Raw genomic sequence first — 26,230 nt, 5'->3', positions numbered from 1 at the left:
CAGATATATTGTGATAATGACGACGGAAGTTACGATGGGCCTGTGAGTGCGTGTGCTGTTTGGAACAAGCGCATCTTTGCGTATCTCTAAGCGATCAGACGGACTCTGACGTTTTGCTCCAGCCATGAAATGGGGCGTTTCTGGGTGTCAACTGGGCACATACAATAGGGAACCGTCTCGAGGGACTGCTGTGAGCGTGTTGTCAGAATGACACCATATTCTGAGCTGTGGGTATGCTGAGATAACGCCCGTTGCAGAAGGATCTGCGGCACCTAGAATGGGGTAGGTATACGGCCCAATAATAGTAATGACGGCAGCTCTTGCATACAGAGGGATGGGGGCAGTGCCAGTTCAGATGCCCGCGGGCGATTCAGTGTTAAACCCAATATGTTTCAAGTTTGTTTTTTTTCAAAATATCCCAACACCAAGTTACCATGTAACCTACCTTGCACTTAATGGCCTTTTTATAACCAAATATTTTCTTGAACTGCTCATGGAGCTGGACGTCAGAAAGTGGGAGCCGCTTGGGCTTCAGTATGCTCATTATTCCATTCATAGATCCCCACCACTGCTTTGTCAGCATTGTCTGGTAAAAGTCTTCCAGCTGGATTGCAATGACATGGTAACTATAGAGAACACAATGACAGGTAACTATAGAGAACACAATGACAGGTAACTATAGAGAACACAATGACACGGTAACTATAGAGAACACAATGACAGGGTAACTATAGAGAACACAATGACAGGGTAACTATAGAGAACACAATGACAGGGTAACTATAGAGAAAACAATGACAGGGTAACTATAGAGAACACAATGACACGGTAACTATAGAGAACACAATGATAGGGTAACTATAGAGAACACAATGACACGGTAACTATAGAGAACACAATGACACGGTAACTATAGAGAACACAATGACACGGTAACTATAGAGAACACAATGACAGGGTAACTATAGAGAACACAATGACACGGTAACTATAGAGAACACAATGACACGGTAACTATAGAGAACACAATGACAGGGTAACTATAGAGAACACAATGACACGGTAACTATAGAGAACACAATGACAGGGTAACTATAGAGAACACAATGACAGGGTAACTATAGAGAACACAATGACAGGGTAACTATAGAGAACACAATGACAGGGTAACTATAGAGAACACAATGACAGGGTAACTATAGAGAACACAATGACAGGGTAACTATAGAGAACACAATGACAGGTAACTATAGAGAACACAATCACAGGGTAACTATAGAGAACACAATGACAAGGTAACTATAGAGAACGCAATGACACGGTAACTATAGAGAGCGCAATGACACGGTAACTATAGAGAACACAATGACACGGTAACTATAGAGAACACAATGACAGGGTAACTATAGAGAACACAATGACACGGTAACTATAGAGAACTCAATGACAGGTAACTATAGAGAACGCAATGACAGGTAACTATAGAGAACACAATGACACGGTAACTATAGAGAACACAATGACAGGGTAACTATAGAGAACACAATGACAGGAAACTATAGAGAACACAATGACAAGGTAACTATAGAGAACACAATCACAGGGTAACTATAGAGAACACAATGACAAGGTAACTATAGAGAACACAATGACAGGGTAACTATAGAGAACACAATGACAGGGTAACTATAGAGAACACAATGACAGGGTAACTATAGAGAACACAATGACACGGTAACTATAGAGAACACAATGACAGGGTAACTATAGAGAACACAATGACAGGGGTAACTATAGAGAACACAATGACAGGGTAACTATAGAGAACACAATGACACGTTAACTATAGAGAACACAATGACACGTTAACTATAGAGAACACAATGACATGGTAACTATAGAGAACACAATGACATGGTAACTATAGAGAACACAATGACAGGGTAACTATAGAGAACACAATGACAGGGTAACTATAGAGAACACAATGACATGGTAACTATAGAGAACACAATGACAGGTAACTATAGAGAACACAATGACAGGGTAACTATAGAGAACACAATGACAGGGTAACTATAGAGAACACAATGACAGGGTAACTATAGAGAACACAATGACACGGTAACTATAGAGAACACAATGACAGGGGTAACTATAGAGAACACAATGACAGGGTAACTATAGAGAACACAATGACAGGGTAACTATAGAGAACACAATGACAGGGTAACTATAGAGAACACAATGACAGGGTAACTATAGAGAACACAATGACAGGGTAACTATAGAGAACACAATGACAGGGTAACTATAGAGAACACAATGACACGGTAACTATAGAGAACACAATGACAGGGTAACTATAGAGAACACAATGACAGGGTAACTATAGAGAACACAATGACAGGGTAACTATAGAGAACACAATGACACGGTAACTATAGAGAACACAATCACAGGGTAACTATAGAGAACACAATGATAGGGTAACTATAGAGAACGCAATGACACGGTAACTATAGAGAACGCAATGACACGGTAACTATAGAGAACGCAATGACACGGTAACTATAGAGAACACAATGACACGGTAACTATAGAGAACACAATGACACGGTAACTATAGAGAACACAATGACACGGTAACTATAGAGAACACAATGACAGTAACTATAGAGAACACAATGACAGGGTAACTATAGAGAACACAATGACAGGGTAACTATAGAGAACACAATGACACGGTAACTATAGAGAACACAATGACACGGTAACTATAGAGAACACAATGACACGGTAACTATAGAGAACACAATGACACGGTAACTATAGAGAACACAATGACACGGTAACTATAGAGAACACAATGACAGTAACTATAGAGAACACAATGACAGTAACTATAGAGAACACAATGACAGGGTAACTATAGAGAACACACAATGACACGGTAACTATAGAGAACACAATGACAGGGTAACTATAGAGAACACAATGACACGGTAACTATAGAGAACACAATGACAGGGTAACTATAGAGAACACAATGACAGGGTAACTATAGAGAACACAATGACACGGTAACTATAGAGAACACAATGACAGGGTAACTATAGAGAACACAATGACACGGTAACTATAGAGAACACAATGACAGGGTAACTATAGAGAACACAATGACACGGTAACTATAGAGAACACAATCACAGGGTAACTATAGAGAACACAATGACAGGGTAACTATAGAGAACGCAATGACACGGTAACTATAGAGAACGCAATGACACGGTAACTATAGAGAACGCAATGACACGGTAACTATAGAGAACACAAAGACACGGTAACTATAGAGAACACAATGACACGGTAACTATAGAGAACACAATGACATGGTGACTATAGAGAACACAATGACAGGGTAAATATAGAGAACACAATGACATGGTGACTATAGAGAACACAATGACAGGGTAACTATAGAGAACACAATGACACTGGGTAACTATAGAGAACACAATGACACGGTAACTATAGAGAACACAATGACAGGGTAACTATAGAGAACACAATGACAGTAACTATAGAGAACACAATGACAGGGTAACTATAGAGAACACAATGACAGGGTAACTATAGAGAACACAATGACAGGGTAACTATAGAGAACACAATGACAGGGTAACTATAGAGAACTCAATGACAGGTAACTATAGAGAACACAATGACAGGGTAACTATAGAGAACACAATGACAGGGTAACTATAGAGAACACAATCACAGGGTAACTATAGAGAACACAATGACTGGGTAACTATAGAGAACACAATGACAGGTAACTATAGAGAACACAATGACATGGTAACTATAGAGAACTCAATGACAGGGTAACTATAGAGAACACAATGACAGGGTAACTATAGAGAACACAATGACAGGGTAACTATAGAGAACACAATGACAGGGTAACTATAGAGAACACAATGACAGGGTAACTATAGAGAACACAATGACAGGGTAATTATAGAGAACACAATGATATTAAGTAATAAAAAAAAGAAACAGAAGTAAAAGAAGAAAAAAATACACTGAATTGCAACTGGAAGTATTTTATAATACAAGTGACCACAATATATTGTATACATAAATAAAACACTGGGTAACTATAGAGAACACAATGACAGGGTAACTATAGAGAACACAATGACAGGGTAACTATAGAGAACACAATGACAGGGTAACTATAGAGAACACAATGACAGGGTAACTATAGAGAACACAATGACAGGGTAACTATAGAGAACACAATGACACGGTAACTATAGAGAACACAATGATAGGGTAACTATAGAGAACACAATGACACGGTAACTATAGAGAACACAATGACACGGTAACTATAGAGAACACAATGACACGGTAACTATAGAGAACACAATGACAGGGTAACTATAGAGAACACAATGATAGGGTAACTATAGAGAACACAATGACAGGGTAACTATAGAGAACACAATGACAGGGTAACTATAGAGAACACAATGACAGGGTAACTATAGAGAACACAATGACAGGGTAACTATAGAGAACACAATGACAGGGTAACTATAGAGAACACAATGACAGGGTAACTATAGAGAACACAATGACACGGTAACTATAGAGAACACAATGATAGGGTAACTATAGAGAACACAATGACAGGTAACTATAGAGAACACAATGACACGGTAACTATAGAGAACACAATGACACGGTAACTATAGAGAACACAATGACAGGGTAACTATAGAGAACACAATGATAGGGTAACTATAGAGAACACAATGACAGGGTAACTATAGAGAACACAATGACAGGGTAACTATAGAGAACACAATGACAGGGTAACTATAGAGAACACAATGACAGGGTAACTATAGAGAACACAATGATAGGGTAACTATAGAGAACACAATGACAGGTAACTATAGAGAACACAATGACAGGGTAACTATAGAGAACACAATGACAGGGTAACTATAGAGAACACAATGATAGGGTAACTATAGAGAACACAATGACACGGTAACTATAGAGAACACAATGACACGGTAACTATAGAGAACACAATGACACGGTAACTATAGAGAACACAATGACACGGTAACTATAGAGAACACAATGACACGGTAACTATAGAGAACACAATGACACGGTAACTATAGAGAACACAATGACAGGGTAACTATAGAGAACACAATGATAGGGTAACTATAGAGAACACAATGATAGGGTAACTATAGAGAACACAATGACAGGGTAACTATAGAGAACACAATGACACGGTAACTATAGAGAACACAATGACAGGGTAACTATAGAGAACACAATGACACAGTAACTATAGAGAACACAATCACAGGGTAACTATAGAGAACACAATGACAGGGTAACTATAGAGAACGCAATGACACGGTAACTATAGAGAACGCAATGACACGGTAACTATAGAGAACGCAATGACACGGTAACTATAGAGAACACAATGACACGGTAACTATAGAGAACACAATGACAGTAACTATAGAGAACACAATGACAGGGTAACTATAGAGAACACAATGACAGGGTAACTATAGAGAACACAATGACAGGGTAACTATAGAGAACACAATGACACGGTAACTATAGAGAACACAATGACAGGTTAACTATAGAGAACACAATGACAGTAACTATAGAGAACACAATGACACGGTAAATATAGAGAACACAATGACAGGGTAACTATAGAGAACACAATGACACGGTAACTATAGAGAACACAATGACAGGTTAACTATAGAGAACACAATGACAGTAACTATAGAGAACACAATGACACGGTAACTATAGAGAACACAATGACAGGGTAACTATAGAGAACACAATGATAGGGTAACTATAGAGAACACAATGACAGGGTAACTATAGAGAACACAATGACAGGGTAACTATAGAGAACACAATGACACGGTAACTATAGAGAACACAATGACAGTAACTATAGAGAACACAATGATAGGGTAACTATAGAGAACACAATGACAGGTAACTATAGAGAACACAATGACAGTAACTATAGAGAACACAATGATAGGGTAACTATAGAGAACACAATGACAGGTAACTATAGAGAACACAATGACAGGTAACTATAGAGAACACAATGATAGGGTAACTATAGAGAACACAATGACACGGTAACTATAGAGAACACAATGACACGGTAACTATAGAGAACACAATGACAGGGTAACTATAGAGAACACAATGACAGGTAACTATAGAGAACACAATGACATGGTAACTATAGAGAACTCAATGACAGGTAACTATAGAGAACACAATGACAGGGTAACTATAGAGAACACAATGACAGGTAACTATAGAGAACACAATGACATGGTAACTATAGAGAACTCAATGACAGGGTAACTATAGAGAACACAATGACAGGGTAACTATAGAGAACACAATGACAGGGTAACTATAGAGAACACAATGACAGGGTAACTATAGAGAACACAATGACACGGTAACTATAGAGAACACAATGACACGGTAACTATAGAGAACACAATGATAGGGTAACTATAGAGAACACAATGACAGGGTAACTATAGAGAACACAATGACACGGTAACTATAGAGAACACAATGATAGGGTAACTATAGAGAACACAATGACAGGGTAACTATAGAGAACACAATGATATTAAGTAATAAAAAAAAGAAACAGAAGTAAAAAAAGAAAAAAATACACTGAATTGCAACTGGAAGTATTTTATAATACAAGTGACCACAATATATTGTATACATAAATAAAACACTGGGTAACTATAGAGAACACAATGACAGGGTAACTATAGAGAACACAATGACAGGGTAACTATAGAGAACACAATGACAGGGTAACTATAGAGAACACAATGACAGGGTAACTATAGAGAACACAATGACAGGGTAACTATAGAGAACACAATGACAGGTAATTATTGAGAACACAATGACAGGGTAACTATAGAGAACACAATGACACGGTAACTATAGAGAACACAATGACAGGGTAACTATAGAGAACACAATGACAGGGTAACTATAGAGAACACAATGACACGGTAACTATAGAGAACACAATGACACGGTAACTATAGAGAACACAAAGATAGGGTAACTATAGAGAACACAATGACACGGTAACTATAGAGAACACAATGATAGGGTAACTATAGAGAACACAATGATAGGGTAACTTTAGAGAACACAATGACAGGGTAACTATAGAGAACACAATGACACGGTAACTATAGATAACACAATGACACGGTAACTATAGAGAACACAATGACAGGGTAACTATAGAGAACACAATGACACGGTAACTATAGAGAACACAATGATAGGGTAACTATAGAGAACACAATGACAGGTAACTATAGAGAACACAATGACACGGTAACTATAGAGAACACAATGATAGGGTAACTATAGAGAACACAATGACAGGTAACTATAGAGAACACAATGACACGGTAACTATAGAGAACACAATGACAGGGTAACTATAGAGAACACAATGATAGGGTAACTATAGAGAACACAATGACAGGTAACTATAGAGAACACAATGACACGGTAACTATAGAGAACACAATGACATGGTGACTATAGAGAACACAATGACAGGGTAAATATAGAGAACACAATGACAGGGTAAATATAGAGAACACAATGACAGGGTAACTATAGAGAACACAATGACAGGGTAACTATAGAGAACACAATGACACGGTAACTATAGAGAACACAATGACAGGGTAACTATAGAGAACACAATGACAGGGTAACTATAGAGAACACAATGACAGGGTAAATATAGAGAACACAATGACACGGTAACTATAGAGAACACAATGACAGGGTAACTATAGAGAACACAATGATAGGGTAACTATAGAGAACACAATGACAGGTAACTATAGAGAACACAATGATAGGGTAACTATAGAGAACACAATGATAGGGTAACTATAGAGAACACAATGATAGGGTAACTTTAGAGAACACAATGACAGGGTAACTATAGAGAACACAATGACACGGTAACTATAGAGAACACAATGACACGGTAACTATAGAGAACACAATGACAGGGTAAATATAGAGAACACAATGACACGGTAACTATAGAGAACACAATGACAAGGTAACTATAGAGAACACAATGATAGGGTAACTATAGAGAACACAATGACAGGTAACTATAGAGAACACAATGACACGGTAACTATAGAGAACACAATGACACGGTAACTATAGAGAACACAATGACACGGTAACTATAGAGAACACAATGACAGGGTAACTATAGAGAACACAATGACAGGGTAACTATAGAGAACACAATGAAAGGGTAACTATAGAGAACACAATGACAGGGTAACTATAGAGAACACAATGACAGGGTAACTATAGAGAACACAATGACATGGTAACTATAGAGAACTCAATGACAGGGTAACTATAGAGAACACAATGACAGGGTAATTATAGAGAACACAATGACAGGGTAACTATAGAGAACACAATGACACGGTAACTATAGAGAACACAATGATAGGGTAACTATAGAGAACACAATGACAGGGTAACTATAGAGAACACAATGATATTAAGTAATAAAAAAAAGAAACAGAAGTAAAAGAAGAAAAAAATACACTGAATTGCAACTGGAAGTATTTTATAATACAAGTGACCACAATATATTGTATACATAAATAAAACACTGGGTAACTATAGAGAACACAATGACAGGGTAACTATAGAGAACACAATGACAGGGTAACTATAGAGAACACAATGACAGGGTAACTATAGAGAACACAATGACAGGGTAACTATAGAGAACACAATGACAGGGTAACTATAGAGAACACAATGACAGGGTAACTATAGAGAACACAATGACACGGTAACTATAGAGAACACAATGACAGGGTAACTATAGAGAACACAATGATAGGGTAACTATAGAGAACACAATGATAGGGTAACTATAGAGAACACAATGATAGGGTAACTATAGAGAACACAATGACACGGTAACTATAGAGAACACAATGACAGGGTAACTATAGAGAACACAATGATAGGGTAACTATAGAGAACACAATGACACGGTAACTATAGAGAACACAATGACACGGTAACTATAGAGAACACAATGACAGGGTAACTATAGAGAACACAATGACAGGTAACTATAGAGAACACAATGACAGGGTAACTATAGAGAACACAATGACAGGGTAACTATAGAGAACACAATGACAGGGTAACTATAGAGAACACAATGACAGGTAACTATAGAGAACACAATGACAGGGTAACTATAGTGAACACAATGACACGGTAACTATAGAGAACACAATGACACGGTAACTATCGAGAACACAATGACACGGTAACTATAGAGAACACAATGACACGGTAACTATAGAGAACACAATGACACGGTAACTATAGAGAACACAATGACAGTAACTATAGAGAACACAATGACAGGGTAACTATAGAGAACACAATGACAGGGTAACTATAGAGAACACAATGACACGGTAACTATAGAGAACACAATGACACGGTAACTATAGAGAACACAATGACAGGGTAACTATAGAGAACACAATGACACGGTAACTATAGAGAACACAATGACAGTAACTATAGAGAACACAATGACAGGGTAACTATAGAGAACACAATGACAGGGTAACTATAGAGAACACAATGACAGGGTAACTATAGAGAACACAATGACAGGGTAACTATAGAGAACACAATGACAGGGTAACTATAGAGAACACAATGATAGGGTAACTATAGAGAACACAATGACACGGTAACTATAGAGAACACAATGATAGGGTAACTATAGAGAACACAATGACAGGGTAACTATAGAGAACACAATGACACGGTAACTATAGAGAACACAATGATAGGGTAACTATAGAGAACACAATGACACGGTAACTATAGAGAACACAATGATAGGGTAACTATAGAGAACACAATGACAGGGTAACTATAGAGAACACAATGATATTAAGTAATAAAAAAAAGAAACAGAAGTAAAAGAAGAAAAAAATACACTGAATTGCAACTGGAAGTATTTTATAATACAAGTGACCACAATATATTGTATACATAAATAAAACACTGGGTAACTATAGAGAACACAATGACAGGGTAACTATAGAGAACACAATGACAGGGTAACTATAGAGAACACAATGACAGGGTAACTATAGAGAACACAATGACAGGGTAACTATAGAGAACACAATGACACGGTAACTATAGAGAACACAATGACAGGGTAACTATAGAGAACACAATGACAGGGTAACTATAGAGAACACAATGACAGGGTAACTATAGAGAACACAATGACAGGGTAACTATAGAGAACACAATGACAGGGTAACTATAGAGAACACAATGATAGGGTAAGTATAGAGAACACAATGACAGGTAACTATAGAGAACACAATGACAGGGTAACTATAGAGAACACAATGATAGGGTAACTATAGAGAACACAATGACAGGTAACTATAGAGAACACAATGACAGGGTAACTATAGAGAACACAATGACACGGTAACTATAGAGAACACAATGACAGGTAACTATAGAGAACACAATGACACGGTAACTATAGAGAACACAATGACAGGGTAACTATAGAGAACACAATGACAGGGTAACTATAGAGAACACAATGACACGGTAACTATAGAGAACACAATGATAGGGTAACTATAGAGAACACAATGACACGGTAACTATAGAGAACACAATGACAGGGTAACTATAGAGAACACAATGACACGGTAACTATAGAGAACACAATGACAGGGTAACTATAGAGAACACAATGACAGGGTAACTATAGAGAACACAATGATAGGGTAACTATAGAGAACACAATGACAGGGTAACTATAGAGAACACAATGACACGGTAACTATAGAGAACACAATGACAGTAACTATAGAGAACACAATGACAGGGTAACTATAGAGAACACAATGACACGGTAACTATAGAGAACACAATGATAGGGTAACTATAGAGAACACAATGACAGGGTAACTATAGAGAACACAATGACACGGTAACTATAGAGAACACAATGACAGTAACTATAGAGAACACAATGACAGGGTAACTATAGAGAACACAATGACACGGTAACTATAGAGAACACAATGACAGGTAACTATAGAGAACACAATGACAGGTAACTATAGAGAACACAATGACAGGGTAACTATAGAGAACACAATGACAGGGTAACTATAGAGAACACAATGACAGGGTAACTATAGAGAACACAATGACAGGTAACTATAGAGAACACAATGACAGGGTAACTATAGTGAACACAATGACACGGTAACTATAGAGAACACAATGACACGGTAACTATAGAGAACACAATGACAGGGTAACTATAGAGAACACAATGACAGTAACTATAGAGAACACAATGACAGTAACTATAGAGAACACAATGACACGGTAACTATAGAGAACACAATGACACGGTAACTATCGAGAACACAATGACACGGTAACTATAGAGAACACAATGACACGGTAACTATAGAGAACACAATGACACGGTAACTATAGAGAACACAATGACAGTAACTATAGAGAACACAATGACAGGGTAACTATAGAGAACACAATGACAGGGTAACTATAGAGAACACAATGAAACGGTAACTATAGAGAACACAATGACACGGTAACTATAGAGAACACAATGACAGGGTAACTATAGAGAACACAATGACACGGTAACTATAGAGAACACAATGACAGTAACTATAGAGAACACAATGACAGGGTAACTATAGAGAACACAATGACAGTAACTATAGAGAACACAATGACAGGGTAACTATAGAGAACACAATGACACGGTAACTATAGAGAACACAATGACAGGGTAACTATAGAGAACACAATGACAGGTAACTATAGAGAACACAATGACAGGGTAACTATAGAGAACACAATGACAGGGTAACTATAGAGAACACAATGACAGGGTAACTATAGAGAACACAATGATAGGGTAACTATAGAGAACACAATGACACGGTAACTATAGAGAACACAATGATAGGGTAACTATAGAGAACACAATGACACGGTAACTATAGAGAACACAATGACAGGGTAACTATAGAGAACACAATGACACGGTAACTATAGAGAACACAATGACAGGGTAACTATAGAGAACACAATGACACGGTAACTATAGAGAACACAATGACAGGGTAACTATAGAGAACACAATGACACGGTAACTATAGAGAACACAATGACAGGGTAACTATAGAGAACACAATGATAGGGTAACTATAGAGAACACAATGACAGGGTAACTATAGAGAACACAATGACACGGTAACTATAGAGAACACAATGACAGTAACTATAGAGAACACAATGACAGGGTAACTATAGAGAACACAATGACACGGTAACTATAGAGAACACAATGATAGGGTAACTATAGAGAACACAATGACAGGGTAACTATAGAGAACACAATGACACGGTAACTATAGAGAACACAATGACAGTAACTATAGAGAACACAATGACAGGGTAACTATAGAGAACACAATGACACGGTAACTATAGAGAACACAATGACAGGTAACTATAGAGAACACAATGACAGGGTAACTATAGAGAACACAATGACAGGGTAACTATAGAGAACACAATGACAGGGTAACTATAGAGAACACAATGACAGGGTAACTATAGAGAACACAATGACAGGTAACTATAGAGAACACAATGACAGGGTAACTATAGTGAACATAATGACACGGTAACTATAGAGAACACAATGACACGGTAACTATAGAGAACACAATGACAGGGTAACTATAGAGAACACAATGACAGTAACTATAGAGAACACAATGACAGTAACTATAGAGAACACAATGACACGGTAACTATAGAGAACACAATGACACGGTAACTATAGAGAACACAATGACACGGTAACTATAGAGAACACAATGACAGGGTAACTATAGAGAACACAATGACACGGTAACTATAGAGAACACAATGACAGTAACTATAGAGAACACAATGACACGGTAACTATAGAGAACACAATGACACGGTAACTATAGAGAACACAATGACACGGTAACTATAGAGAACACAATGACAGGGTAACTATAGAGAACACAATGACACGGTAACTATAGAGAACACAATGACAGTAACTATAGAGAACACAATGACACGGTAACTATAGAGAACACAATGATAGGGTAACTATAGAGAACACAATGACAGGTAACTATAGAGAACACAATGACAGGGTAACTATAGAGAACACAATGACAGGGTAACTATAGAGAACACAATGATAGGGTAACTATAGAGAACACAATGACAGGGTAACTATAGAGAACACAATGACACGGTAACTATAGAGAACACAATGACAGGGTAACTATAGAGAACACAATGACACGGTAACTATAGAGAACACAATGATAGGGTAACTATAGAGAACACAATGACAGGGTAACTATAGAGAACACAATGACAGGGTAACTATAGAGAACACAATGACAGGGTAACTATAGAGAACACAATGATAGGGTAACTATAGAGAACACAATGACAGGGTAACTTTAGAGAACACAATGACACGGTAACTATAGAGAACACAATGACACGGTAACTATAGAGAACACAATGACACGGTAACTATAGAGAACACAATGACAGGGTAACTATAGAGAACACAATGACACGGTAACTATAGAGAACACAATGACAGTAACTATAGAGAACACAATGACAGGTAACTATAGAGAACACAATGACAGGGTAACTATAGAGAACACAATGACACGGTAACTATAGAGAACACAATGACAGTAACTATAGAGAACACAATGACAGGGTAACTATAGAGAACACAATGACACGGTAACTATAGAGAACACAATGACACGGTAACTATAGAGAACACAATGACACGGTAACTATAGAGAACACAATGACAGTAACTATAGAGAACACAATGACACGGTAACTATAGAGAACACAATGATAGGGTAACTATAGAGAACACAATGACAGGTAACTATAGAGAACACAATGACAGGGTAACTATAGAGAACACAATGACAGGTAACTATAGAGAACACAATGACAGGGTAACTATAGAGAACACAATGACAGGGTAACTATAGAGAACACAATGACACGGTAACTATAGAGAACACAATGACAGGGTAACTATAGAGAACACAATGACACGGTAACTATAGAGAACACAATGACACGGTAACTATAGAGAACACAATGACACGGTAACTATAGAGAACACAATGACAGGGTAACTATAGAGAACTCAATGACAGGTAACTATAGAGAACACAATGACAGGTAACTATAGAGAACACAATGACACGGTAACTATAGAGAACACAATGACACGGTAACTATAGAGAACACAATGACACGGTAACTATAGAGAACACAATGACAGGGTAACTATAGAGAACACAATGACACGGTAACTATAGAGAACACAATGACAGGGTAACTATAGAGAACACAATGACAGGGTAACTATAGAGAACACAATGACAGGGTAACTATAGAGAACACAATGACACGGTAACTATAGAGAACACAAAGATAGGGTAACTATAGAGAACACAATGACACGGTAACTATAGAGAACACAATGACAGGGTAACTATAGAGAACACAATGATAGGGTAACTATAGAGAAAACAATGACAGGGTAACTATAGAGAACACAATGACACGGTAACTATAGAGAACACAATGACAGGGTAACTATAGAGAACACAATGACAGGGTAACTATAGAGAACACAATGACAGGGTAACTATAGAGAACACAATGACACGGTAACTATAGAGAACACAATGATAGGGTAACTATAGAGAACACAATGACAGGTAACTATAGAGAACACAATGACACGGTAACTATAGAGAACACAATGACAGGGTAACTATAGAGAACACAATGATAGGGTAACTATAGAGAACACAATGACAGGTAACTATAGAAAACACAATGACAGGGTAACTATAGAGAACACAATGACAGGGTAACTATAGAGAACACAATGACACGGTAACTATAGAGAACACAATGACACGGTAACTATAGAGAACACAATGACACGGTAACTATAGAGAACACAATGACAGGGTAACTATAGAGAACACAATGACAGGGTAACTATAGAGAACACAATGACACGGTAACTATAGAGAACACAATGACAGGGTAACTATAGAGAACACAATGACAGGGTAACTATAGAGAACACAATGACAGGGTAACTATAGAGAACACAATGACAGGGTAACTATAGAGAACACAATGACAGTAACTATAGAGAACACAATGACAGGGTAACTATAGAGAACACAATGACAGGGTAACTATAGAGAACACAATGACAGGGTAACTATAGAGAACACAATGACTTGGTAACTATAGAGAACACAATGACAGGGTAACTATAGAGAACTCAATGACAGGTAACTATAGAGAACACAATGATAGGGTAACTATAGAGAACACAATGACAGGGTAACTATAGAGAACACAATGACAGTAACTATAGAGAACACAATGACAGGGTAACTATAGAGAACACAATGACAGGGTAACTATAGAGAACACAATGACAGGGTAACTATAGAGAACACAATGACTTGGTAACTATAGAGAACACAATGACACGGTAACTATAGAGAACACAATGACAGGTAACTATAGAGAACACAATGACACGGTAACTATAGAGAACACAATGACAGGGTAACTATAGAGAACTCAATGACAGGTAACTATAGAGAACACAATGACACGGTAACTATAGAGAACACAATGACAGGGTAACTATAGAGAACACAATGACAGGGTAACTATAGAGAACACAATGACAGGGTAACTATAGAGAACACAATGACACGGGTTAACTATAGAGAACACAATGACAGTAACTATAGAGAACACAATGACAGGGTAACTATAGAGAACACAATGACAGGTAACTATAGAGAACACAATGACAGGGTAACTATAGAGAACACAATGACAGGGTAACTATAGAGAACACAATGACAGGGTAACTATAGAGAACACAATGATAGGGTAACTATAGAGAACACAATGACACGGTAACTATAGAGAACACAATGATAGGGTAACTATAGAGAACACAATGACACGGTAACTATAGAGAACACAATGATAGGGTAACTATAGAGAACACAATGACAGGGTAACTATAGAGAACACAATGATAGGGTAACTATAGAGAACACAATGACACGGTAACTATAGAGAACACAATGATAGGGTAACTATAGAGAACACAATGACACGGTAACTATAGAGAACACAATGATAGGGTAACTATAGAGAACACAATGATAGGGTAACTATAGAGAACACAATGACACGGTAACTATAGAGAACACAATGATAGGGTAACTATAGAGAACACAATGACACGGTAACTATAGAGAACACAATGATAGGGTAACTATAGAGAACACAATGACAGGGTAACTATAGAGAACACAATGACACGGTAACTATAGAGAACACAATGACAGTAACTATAGAGAACACAATGACAGGGTAACTATAGAGAACACAATGACAGGTAACTATAGAGAACACAATGACAGGGTAACTATAGAGAACACAATGACAGGGTAACTATAGAGAACACAATGACAGGGTAACTATAGAGAACACAATGACAGGGTAACTATAGAGAACACAATGATAGGGTAACTATAGAGAACACAATGACACGGTAACTATAGAGAACACAATGATAGGGTAACTATAGAGAACACAATGACACGGTAACTATAGAGAACACAATGATAGGGTAACTATAGAGAACACAATGACAGGGTAACTATAGAGAACACAATGATAGGGTAACTATAGAGAACACAATGACACGGTAACTATAGAGAACACAATGATAGGGTAACTATAGAGAACACAATGACACGGTAACTATAGAGAACACAATGATAGGGTAACTATAGAGAACACAATGACAGGGTAACTATAGAGAACACAATGACACGGTAACTATAGAGAACACAATGATAGGGTAACTATAGAGAACACAATGACAGGGTAACTATAGAGAACACAATGATATTAAGTAATAAAAAAAAGAAACAGAAGTAAAAGAAGAAAAAAATACACTGAATTGCAACTGGAAGTATTTTATAATACAAGTGACCACAATATATTGTATACATAAATAAAACACTGGGTAACTATAGAGAACACAATGACAGGGTAACTATAGAGAACACAATGACAGGGTAACTATAGAGAACACAATGACAGGGTAACTATAGAGAACACAATGACACGGTAACTATAGAGAACACAATGACAGGGTAACTATAGAGAACACAATGACAGGGTAACTATAGAGAACACAATGATAGGGTAACTATAGAGAACACAATGATAGGGTAACTATAGAGAACACAATGACAGGGTAACTATAGAGAACACAATGACACGGTAACTATAGAGAACACAATGACAGGGTAACTATAGAGAACACAATGACACGGTAACTATAGAGAACACAATGATAGGGTAACTATAGAGAACACAATGATAGGGTAACTATAGAGAACACAATGACAGGGTAACTATAGAGAACACAATGACTGGGTAACTATAGAGAACACAATGATAGGGTAACTATAGAGAACACAATGACAGGTTAACTATAGAGAACACAATGATAGGGTAACTATAGAGAACACAATGATAGGGTAACTATAGAGAACACAATGACAGGGTAACTATAGAGAACACAATGACTGGGTAACTATAGAGAACACAATGATAGGGTAACTATAGAGAACACAATGACAGGTAACTATAGAGAACACAATGACAGGGTAACTATAGAGAACACAATGACAGGGTAACTATAGAGAACACAATGACAGGGTAACTATAGAGAACACAATGACAGGTAACTATAGAGAACACAATGACACGGTAACTATAGAGAACACAATGACAGGGTAACTATAGAGAACACAATGATAGGGTAACTATAGAGAACACAATGACACGGTAACTATAGAGAACACAATGATAGGGTAACTATAGAGAACACAATGACACGGTAACTATAGAGAACACAATGATAGGGTAACTATAGAGAACACAATGACAGGGTAACTATAGAGAACACAATGACACGGTAACTATAGAGAACACAATGACAGGGTAACTATAGAGAACACAATGACAGGTAACTATAGAGAACACAATGACAGGTAACTATAGAGAACACAATGACACGGTAACTATAGAGAACACAATGACAGGGTAACTATAGAGAACACAATGATAGGGTAACTATAGAGAACACAATGACAGGGTAACTATAGAGAACACAATGATAGGGTAACTATAGAGAACACAATGACACGGTAACTATAGAGAACACAATGATAGGGTAACTATAGAGAACACAATGATAGGGTAACTATAGAGAACACAATGACACGGTAACTATAGAGAACACAATGACAGGGTAACTATAGAGAACACAATGACAGGGTAACTATAGAGAACACAATGACAGGGTAACTATAGAGAACACAATGACACGGTAACTATAGAGAACACAATGACAGTAACTATAGAGAACACAATGATAGGGTAACTATAGAGAACACAATGACAGGTAACTATAGAGAACACAATGACAGGGTAACTATAGAGAACACAATGACACGGTAACTATAGAGAACACAATGACACGGTAACTATAGAGAACACAATGATAGGGTAACTATAGAGAACACAATGACACGGTAACTATAGAGAACACAATGACAGGGTAACTATAGAGAACACAATGACAGGGTAACTATAGAGAACACAATGACAGGGTAACTATAGAGAACACAATGACAGGTAACTATAGAGAACACAATGACAGGGTAACTATAGAGAACACAATGACAGGTAACTATAGAGAACACAATGACAGGGTAACTATAGAGAACACAATGACACGGTAACTATAGAGAACACAATGACAGGTAACTATAGAGAACACAATGATAGGGTAACTATAGAGAACACAATGACAGGGTAACTATAGAGAACACAATGATAGGGTAACTATAGAGAACACAATGACAGGGTAACTATAGAGAACACAATGACACGGTAACTATAGAGAACACAATGACAGGGTAACTATAGAGAACACAATGACACGGTAACTATAGAGAACACAATGACAGGGTAACTATAGAGAACACAATGACACGGTAACTATAGAGAACACAATGACAGGGTAACTATAGAGAACACAATGACAGGGTAACTATAGAGAACACAATGACAGGGTAACTATAGAGAACACAATGACAGGGTAACTATAGAGAACACAATGACACGGTAACTATAGAGAACACAATGACAGGGTAACTATAGAGAACACAATGACAGGGTAACTATAGAGTACACAATGACAGGGTAACTATAGAGAACACAATGACAGGGTAACTATAGAGAACACAATGATAGGGTAACTATAGAGAACACAATGACAGGTAACTATAGAGAACACAATGACACGGTAACTATAGAGAACACAATGACAGGGTAACTATAGAGAACACAATGATAGGGTAACTATAGAGAACACAATGACAGGTAACTATAGAGAACACAATGACACGGTAACTATAGAGAACACAATGACAGGGTAACTATAGAGAACACAATGACATGGTAACTATAGAGAACACAATGACAGGGTAACTATAGAGAACACAATGACAGGGTAACTATAGAGAACACAATGACATGGTAACTATAGAGAACACAATGACAGGGTAACTATAGAGAACACAATGACAGGGTAACTATAGAGAACACAATGACAGGGTAACTATAGAGAACACAGTGACACGGTAACTATAGAGAACACAATGACAGGGTAACTATAGAGAACACAATGACAGGGTAACTATAGAGAACACAATGACACGGTAACTATAGAGAACGCAATGACAGGGTAACTATAGAGAACACAATGACACGGTAACTATAGAGAACACAATGACACGGTAACTATAGAGAACACAATGACACGGTAACTATAGAGAACACAATGACAGGGTAACTATAGAGAACACAATGACAGGGTAACTATAGAGAACACAATGACAGGGTAACTATAGAGAACACAATGACACGGTAACTATAGAGAACACAATGACACGGTAACTATAGAGAACGCAATGATATTAAGTAATAAAAAAAAGAAACAGAAGTAAAAGAAGAAAAAAATACACTGAATTGCAACTGGAATTATTTTATAAAACAAGTGACCACAATATATTGTATACATAAATAAAACACTAATGTTATGCTGCAGCCTACAGACTTATCTGCACACATGTGACGCAACTGGCATAATAAGAAAGGAGGTGACTAATCTTCCTACCTAGCATGAAATGAAAGACAGTTTCATGAACACGGACTTGTATTGTTATATACAATGTAACAGAACAGATGATAATGTATTTCAAACTAATTGACCTTGACTTTAGTGACACTGGGGTGTGGGGGGCCGCACTAGTGACACTGGGGTCGGGGGGGGCCGCACTAGTGACACTGGGGTGTGGGTGGCCGCACTAGTGACACTGGGGTGAGTGAGGCCGCACTAGTGAAGCTGGGGGGAGCTTGTACTAGAGAAGCTGGGAGGAGCCTGCACCAGTGAAGCTGGGAGGAGCCTGTACTAGTGAAACTGGGGGAGCCTGCACCAGTGACGCTGGGGGGATCTGGCACCAGTAAAGCTGGGAGGAGCCTGTACCAGTGTAGCTGGGAGGAGCCTGTACCAGTGTAGCTGGGAGGAGCCTGTACCAGTGTAGCTGGGAGGAGCCTGTACCAGTGTAGCTGGGAGGAGCCTGTACCAGTGAAGCTGGGAGGAGCCTGTACCAGTGAAGCTGGGGGGAGCCTGTACCAGTGAAGCTGGGAGGAGCCTGTACCAGTGAAGCTGGGAGGAGCCTGTACCAGTGAAGCTGGGGGGAGCCTGTACCAGTGAAGCTGGGAGGAGCCTGTACCAGTGAAGCTGGGAGGAGCCTGTACCAGTGAAGCTGGGGGGAGCCTGTACCAGTGAAGCTGGGGGGAGCATGTACCAGAGAAGCTGGGCGGAGCCTGTACCAGTGAAGCTGGGAGGAGCCTGTACCAGTGAAGCTGGGGGGAGCATGTACCAGTAAAGCTGGGAGGAGCCTGTACCAGTGAAGCTGGGCGGAGCCTGCACCAGTGACGCTGGGGAGGGTCCAGCACTAACCTTTTTCCATTGAATTTCATCACAGGGATAGGATAATGTTCTCTGTAAGTTGTATCAAGATCAAGGAGGCTATTAATGTGATTTATTGCGGTGTTGCATATGTCTCCGTAAGCGGCCTGCAGAGTAAAGCTGGGTTATTTTCCATATTAAATAGTGTGGACAGAAATACAGCATCATATAGAGTCAGAGAAAAGCTGTGAACATGATGAAATGCATAATATTTGTGTACAAAACAACTCTAATAAACAGTATTGAAGCAAACGTGTAGAGGGCCACCGACACATCAAAGCCTGCCATGTAATCACGCCCTGTCATTGTGTGCACAGGGAGGGCATGGCTGGAACATCACCCTTCTGCTGTACCCTCTCTAGGGATCTGCACCCGCTTTGTACCCATTCCCCTCGTCCTGGCACCCCTGTTCATCCATTCTGCACACGTGGGTTATTATTCACAAGGATAGGAGGTAGTAAAACAGTGGGAGCCTATGGACACCTATGGGTGGTGGGGGATGAGCCAGTGGTGATCGATCACCCCTAGAGGGGTGAGGGGGGGTATTGCCACTAGGGATCTGTTGCCGCTGGGGGATCTTAAGACCAGTCATTTTACAATGGGGGCGTATGGACATAGGGCAAGACACCACCTTGGCATGTTTTTTTTTTTTTTAAAGTTAAATATTGAAATAAATGTTTTTAAATATGTTCTACACTTAATTAATTTCAAAATAAAAATAAAGAATTTCTGAGCTGTTTTTGATAAAATCTGTCAAATAAAATCATCGTCAGGAGGCTCGGCCTGAGAGTGATGATGTATTACTAGATTGGACGTGTCATCCCCTCATACCGCAGTAAGCTGGGGATCCGGTATATTAAATAACATTTATTTTTATTAATTCACAACACGATTTATACATAAAGTGGCACTAGTCATTCCATACTAAGAGACGGGAAAGCACTATACATCCACAACAACTGCATAGTGCCTTCCGAATAATAATACATTGTGACTGACGTCTCGCAAACCTTAATTTCTTCTGAGGCTTTTCCCAGAGGCGGCGTTCCCAGGTCAAACTCTATCCCTCCATGCAGATGAAAATACTCATTAGGCGAATACTGAAAGTGCTGACACTTAAAATCTTGTCCGAGCATCAGTGGGGGCAAATCTCGCTCCGTCTTCACTTTATCATCTGCAAAGGACAGACACACAAACATGTCTCTGTCTAAACCATTCACCTCCGGCACCCGTCCGTTCCCTAGCGCAAAGCGCGGCAGGCGGCCAGCAGAGACAGGTGTAAAATAGTAAAGTTAAAAGTAATGATTCTGAAAGCACCTTATTTTTGTTGTAGGATATAAATAAATCTGTGTGTAGATCTCGTTGGTAACAGTGCCCCATATATCACATAATGATGCCATAATGCCCCCAATATCACATGCCACACAGTGTCCCTATATATCACATAATGATGCCACACAGTGCCCCATATATCACACAGTGCCACTATATATCACAAAATAATGCCACATAGTGCTCCCATATATCACATAACAATGCCACACAGTGCCCCATATATCACATACTAATGCCACACAATGCCCTAATATATCACATAACAATGCCACACAGTGCCTCATATATCACATAACAATGCCACACAGTGCCCCATATATCACATACTAATGCCCCACAATGCCCTAATATATCACATACTAATGCCACACAGTGCCCTAATATATCACATAGTAGTGCCACACAATGCCCTTATATATCACATAATACTGCCAGTGACCCCATATATCACATAACAATGCCACACAGTGCCCCATATATCACATAATAATGCCACAGTGCCCCCAAATATCACATTTTAATGCCACACAATGCCCCCATATAAGATATTATAATGCCAAACAGTGCCCCCATATATCACATGCCACAAAAGTGTCCCCATATAATCACATGACAACACCACACAGTGCCCAGCTATATCATATATAACATAATACCTCAGTGTCCCCAAATATCACATAATAATGCCACACAGTGCCCCATATATCAAATAATAATTCCGCACAGTGCTCTCATAGATCTCATAATGCCACACAGTGCCTTAATATATCACATAAAAATACCAAACAGTGACCCCATATACCACATAATAATGACACACTTATCGTGCTGCTATAATGCTTCCTGCCTCGCCTCTTTACCGAGGCGAAGCAGGAAGCACTAACGATGAGATGTATTAACATCTCATCGGCCGGAGCGGGGGAGTGAAAACTCCCCCCCCCCCCTCCGGCGATCCCTACTAGAGCTCACAGCGCTTCAGCCTAGTGCTCATGCGCTGTGTCTCATTCCCGGCCAGCTCCACTGAGCATGCGCGGGATCTCACAAGCATTGTGCGTGCAGCTCTGGCGCCGGCAGCCACCGCATCAGGGACATCGCTGTTCCTGCTGTGCGGATAGGGCATCACCAGCTGCAAGCTGTCGATATCAATAGCTGCAGCTGGTGGAATGGTCATGTGAATTGACCATTCATACATTATCCTGCTCATCAGCGCTGCCAATAATGACATAACGCCCCTGTTAATTACCGCCCAGACCCCCAATCATACATGGGGGAGAGCGGTATCTGTGCTGATGCCGCTTCAGCGTTTCATACATCTCCCCCACTATGCCACACAGTGCCCAATTTATATCACATATGCCACAAAGCCCCATATCACCTACAGTAGTAATGCCACACAGACCCCCCATATATCATATAATACCATACAGTGCCCCCATATATCACATAATACCACAGTGCCCCATATATCACATAATGCCGCACAGTGCCCCCACATCATCTACAGTAATAATGCCACACAGAGCCCCCATATATCACATAATACCATATAGTGCCACCTATATATCACATAATACCACAAAGTGTCCCATATATCACATAATGCCGCACAGTGCCCCCATATATCACATAATACCACAGTGCCCCATATATCACATAATGCCGCACAGTGCCCCCATATCATCTACAGTAATAATGCCACATAGTGCCCCCATATATTCCATAATACCATACAGTGCACCCATATATCACTTAATACCATACAGTGCCCCCATATATCATATAATACCACACAGTGCCCCATATATCACATAATGCTGCACAGTGCCCCCAAATCATCTACAGTAATAATGCCACACAGTGCCCCCATATATCACATAATACCATGCAGTGCCCCCATATATCATAGTGTTCACTCTAGCTCCGGTGCGAGGCAGGGCGCCGGAGCAAGAGAGGGCATGCTCGTGCGCGCGCGTCCGAAAAGGGGGCGTGGTCATTGAAAAGAGAGCGTGTCTATAAGACGCGTCCCCTTTTCGTCACTCTTGGGGGCGTGCCCGGCACTTACGGACACGCCGGGCAGCCCCCAAGTCCTGCAGACAGTGAGAATAGATGCCGGGCGCATGCGCCCGGCGTCTATTCTCCGGCGGTGACCGGGTCAACGCACATTTCTTCACCCGCGGGACACTGCGACCCGCGGGTGAAGACGGCTCCTGCAGGCTTTTAGGGAAGGGCGCTTTTTGCCCTCCTTCTGGAGGGCAGGGCGCTTTTTGCCTTCCAGAAGGAGGGCAGGGTGCCGCGCCCCGCTAAAACAGCCTAGCGGGAACGCTATATCACATAATACCATACAGTGCCCCCATATATCATATAATACCACACAGTGCCCCATATATCACATAATGCCGCACAGTGCCCCCATATCATCTACAGTAATAATGCCACACAATGCCCCCATATCATATCTAAAGACGCACCAAGCAGTATTACAGCATCCAAATCTGTGCACATTCAGAAGCGCGCTGGTACACCAGGGGAAGGGCTTTTACTATCATTATCCAAGTCTACAGCAAAAGACGCTAAAGCGGTCGCAGCAGCGAGCGACTCAGAATCAGGCGCGATGCATCTTGCATATTGTTCTGATTTATACAGTTCCTTCCCAATATCTGACTTACCAGAAAACGGCTGCAGGAGACGGCTGAAATCTGGCACTTTCAGCTTCTTTTTCATCCCCAGAAGCAGAGGTACGAGGAAGCTGATGAGGGTGAGATAGGCGATGTTTCTGCGGATCTCTGGCTTTTTCTCTATGTTCTCTTTCACAAGCCTCCCGTGAATGGATGGCTAGCCTCTGCTGAAGGCGTTGGTACGTTACAGGGTCTAGATCCTCCTCCGTCAGCTTTATCACATTGGACAGGAAGTAAGAGGCGTCATACACAAACACGTTCTCATGCTGTTGTACCTGAAGGGTTCCGCACGTCATCTTTATGGTCATGTGATCCGCATAGCGCATGAACAGATTTTTTTCTTCTTGCTTATTTGGGTCGTATGTGGGATCCAAATCCAATGTCTGGGAGTAGAGGCCATCAAACTCTGGTTCACTTGCAATATCAACTAGACCTAGCAATAAATAAGGACACAAGTAAATTCACCTGCAAAACATAGGGCCTGATTCAGAGCCGTTCGCTATTTGCGGTCGTTCGTTCAAAAACAAGGGGTGGCTATTCAAATGATCCGTTCGCAAATTGCAGTCTGTTCACACCTCTAAGTCTGAACGAGCGAGCAAAACATACGCTCGTTTATTTGTTAAAAACGCCCCCTGGCCGCTCGCACCATACGTCATGTCCGCTATTTATTAGATTAATC

The 26,230-nt window shown here is 39.5% G+C and overlaps 1 protein-coding gene across 1 annotated transcript in view; it reads right to left on the bottom strand.

Annotated features, from left to right (window-relative positions):
* The window catches only part of ANKAR (ankyrin and armadillo repeat containing), a 101,791-nt gene that overhangs the window by 66,704 nt on the left and 8,857 nt on the right, over positions 1-26,230 (bottom strand). Inside the window, 5 exon segments of the mRNA XM_088475491.1 lie at positions 446-626; positions 21,533-21,648; positions 22,552-22,715; positions 25,543-25,696; positions 25,698-25,984. Of these exon segments, the coding sequence (XP_088331617.1) occupies positions 446-626; positions 21,533-21,648; positions 22,552-22,715; positions 25,543-25,696; positions 25,698-25,984 (902 nt within the window).

The sequence above is a fragment of the Taudactylus pleione genome, unplaced genomic scaffold (genome assembly GCF_031769625.1).
Source record: "Taudactylus pleione unplaced genomic scaffold, aTauple2 ptg000173l, whole genome shotgun sequence".
Classification (NCBI taxonomy): domain Eukaryota; kingdom Metazoa; phylum Chordata; class Amphibia; order Anura; family Myobatrachidae; genus Taudactylus; species Taudactylus pleione.
Note: the sequence above shows the minus strand (reverse complement) of the source record. Positions and strands in the feature narration are given on the sequence as shown.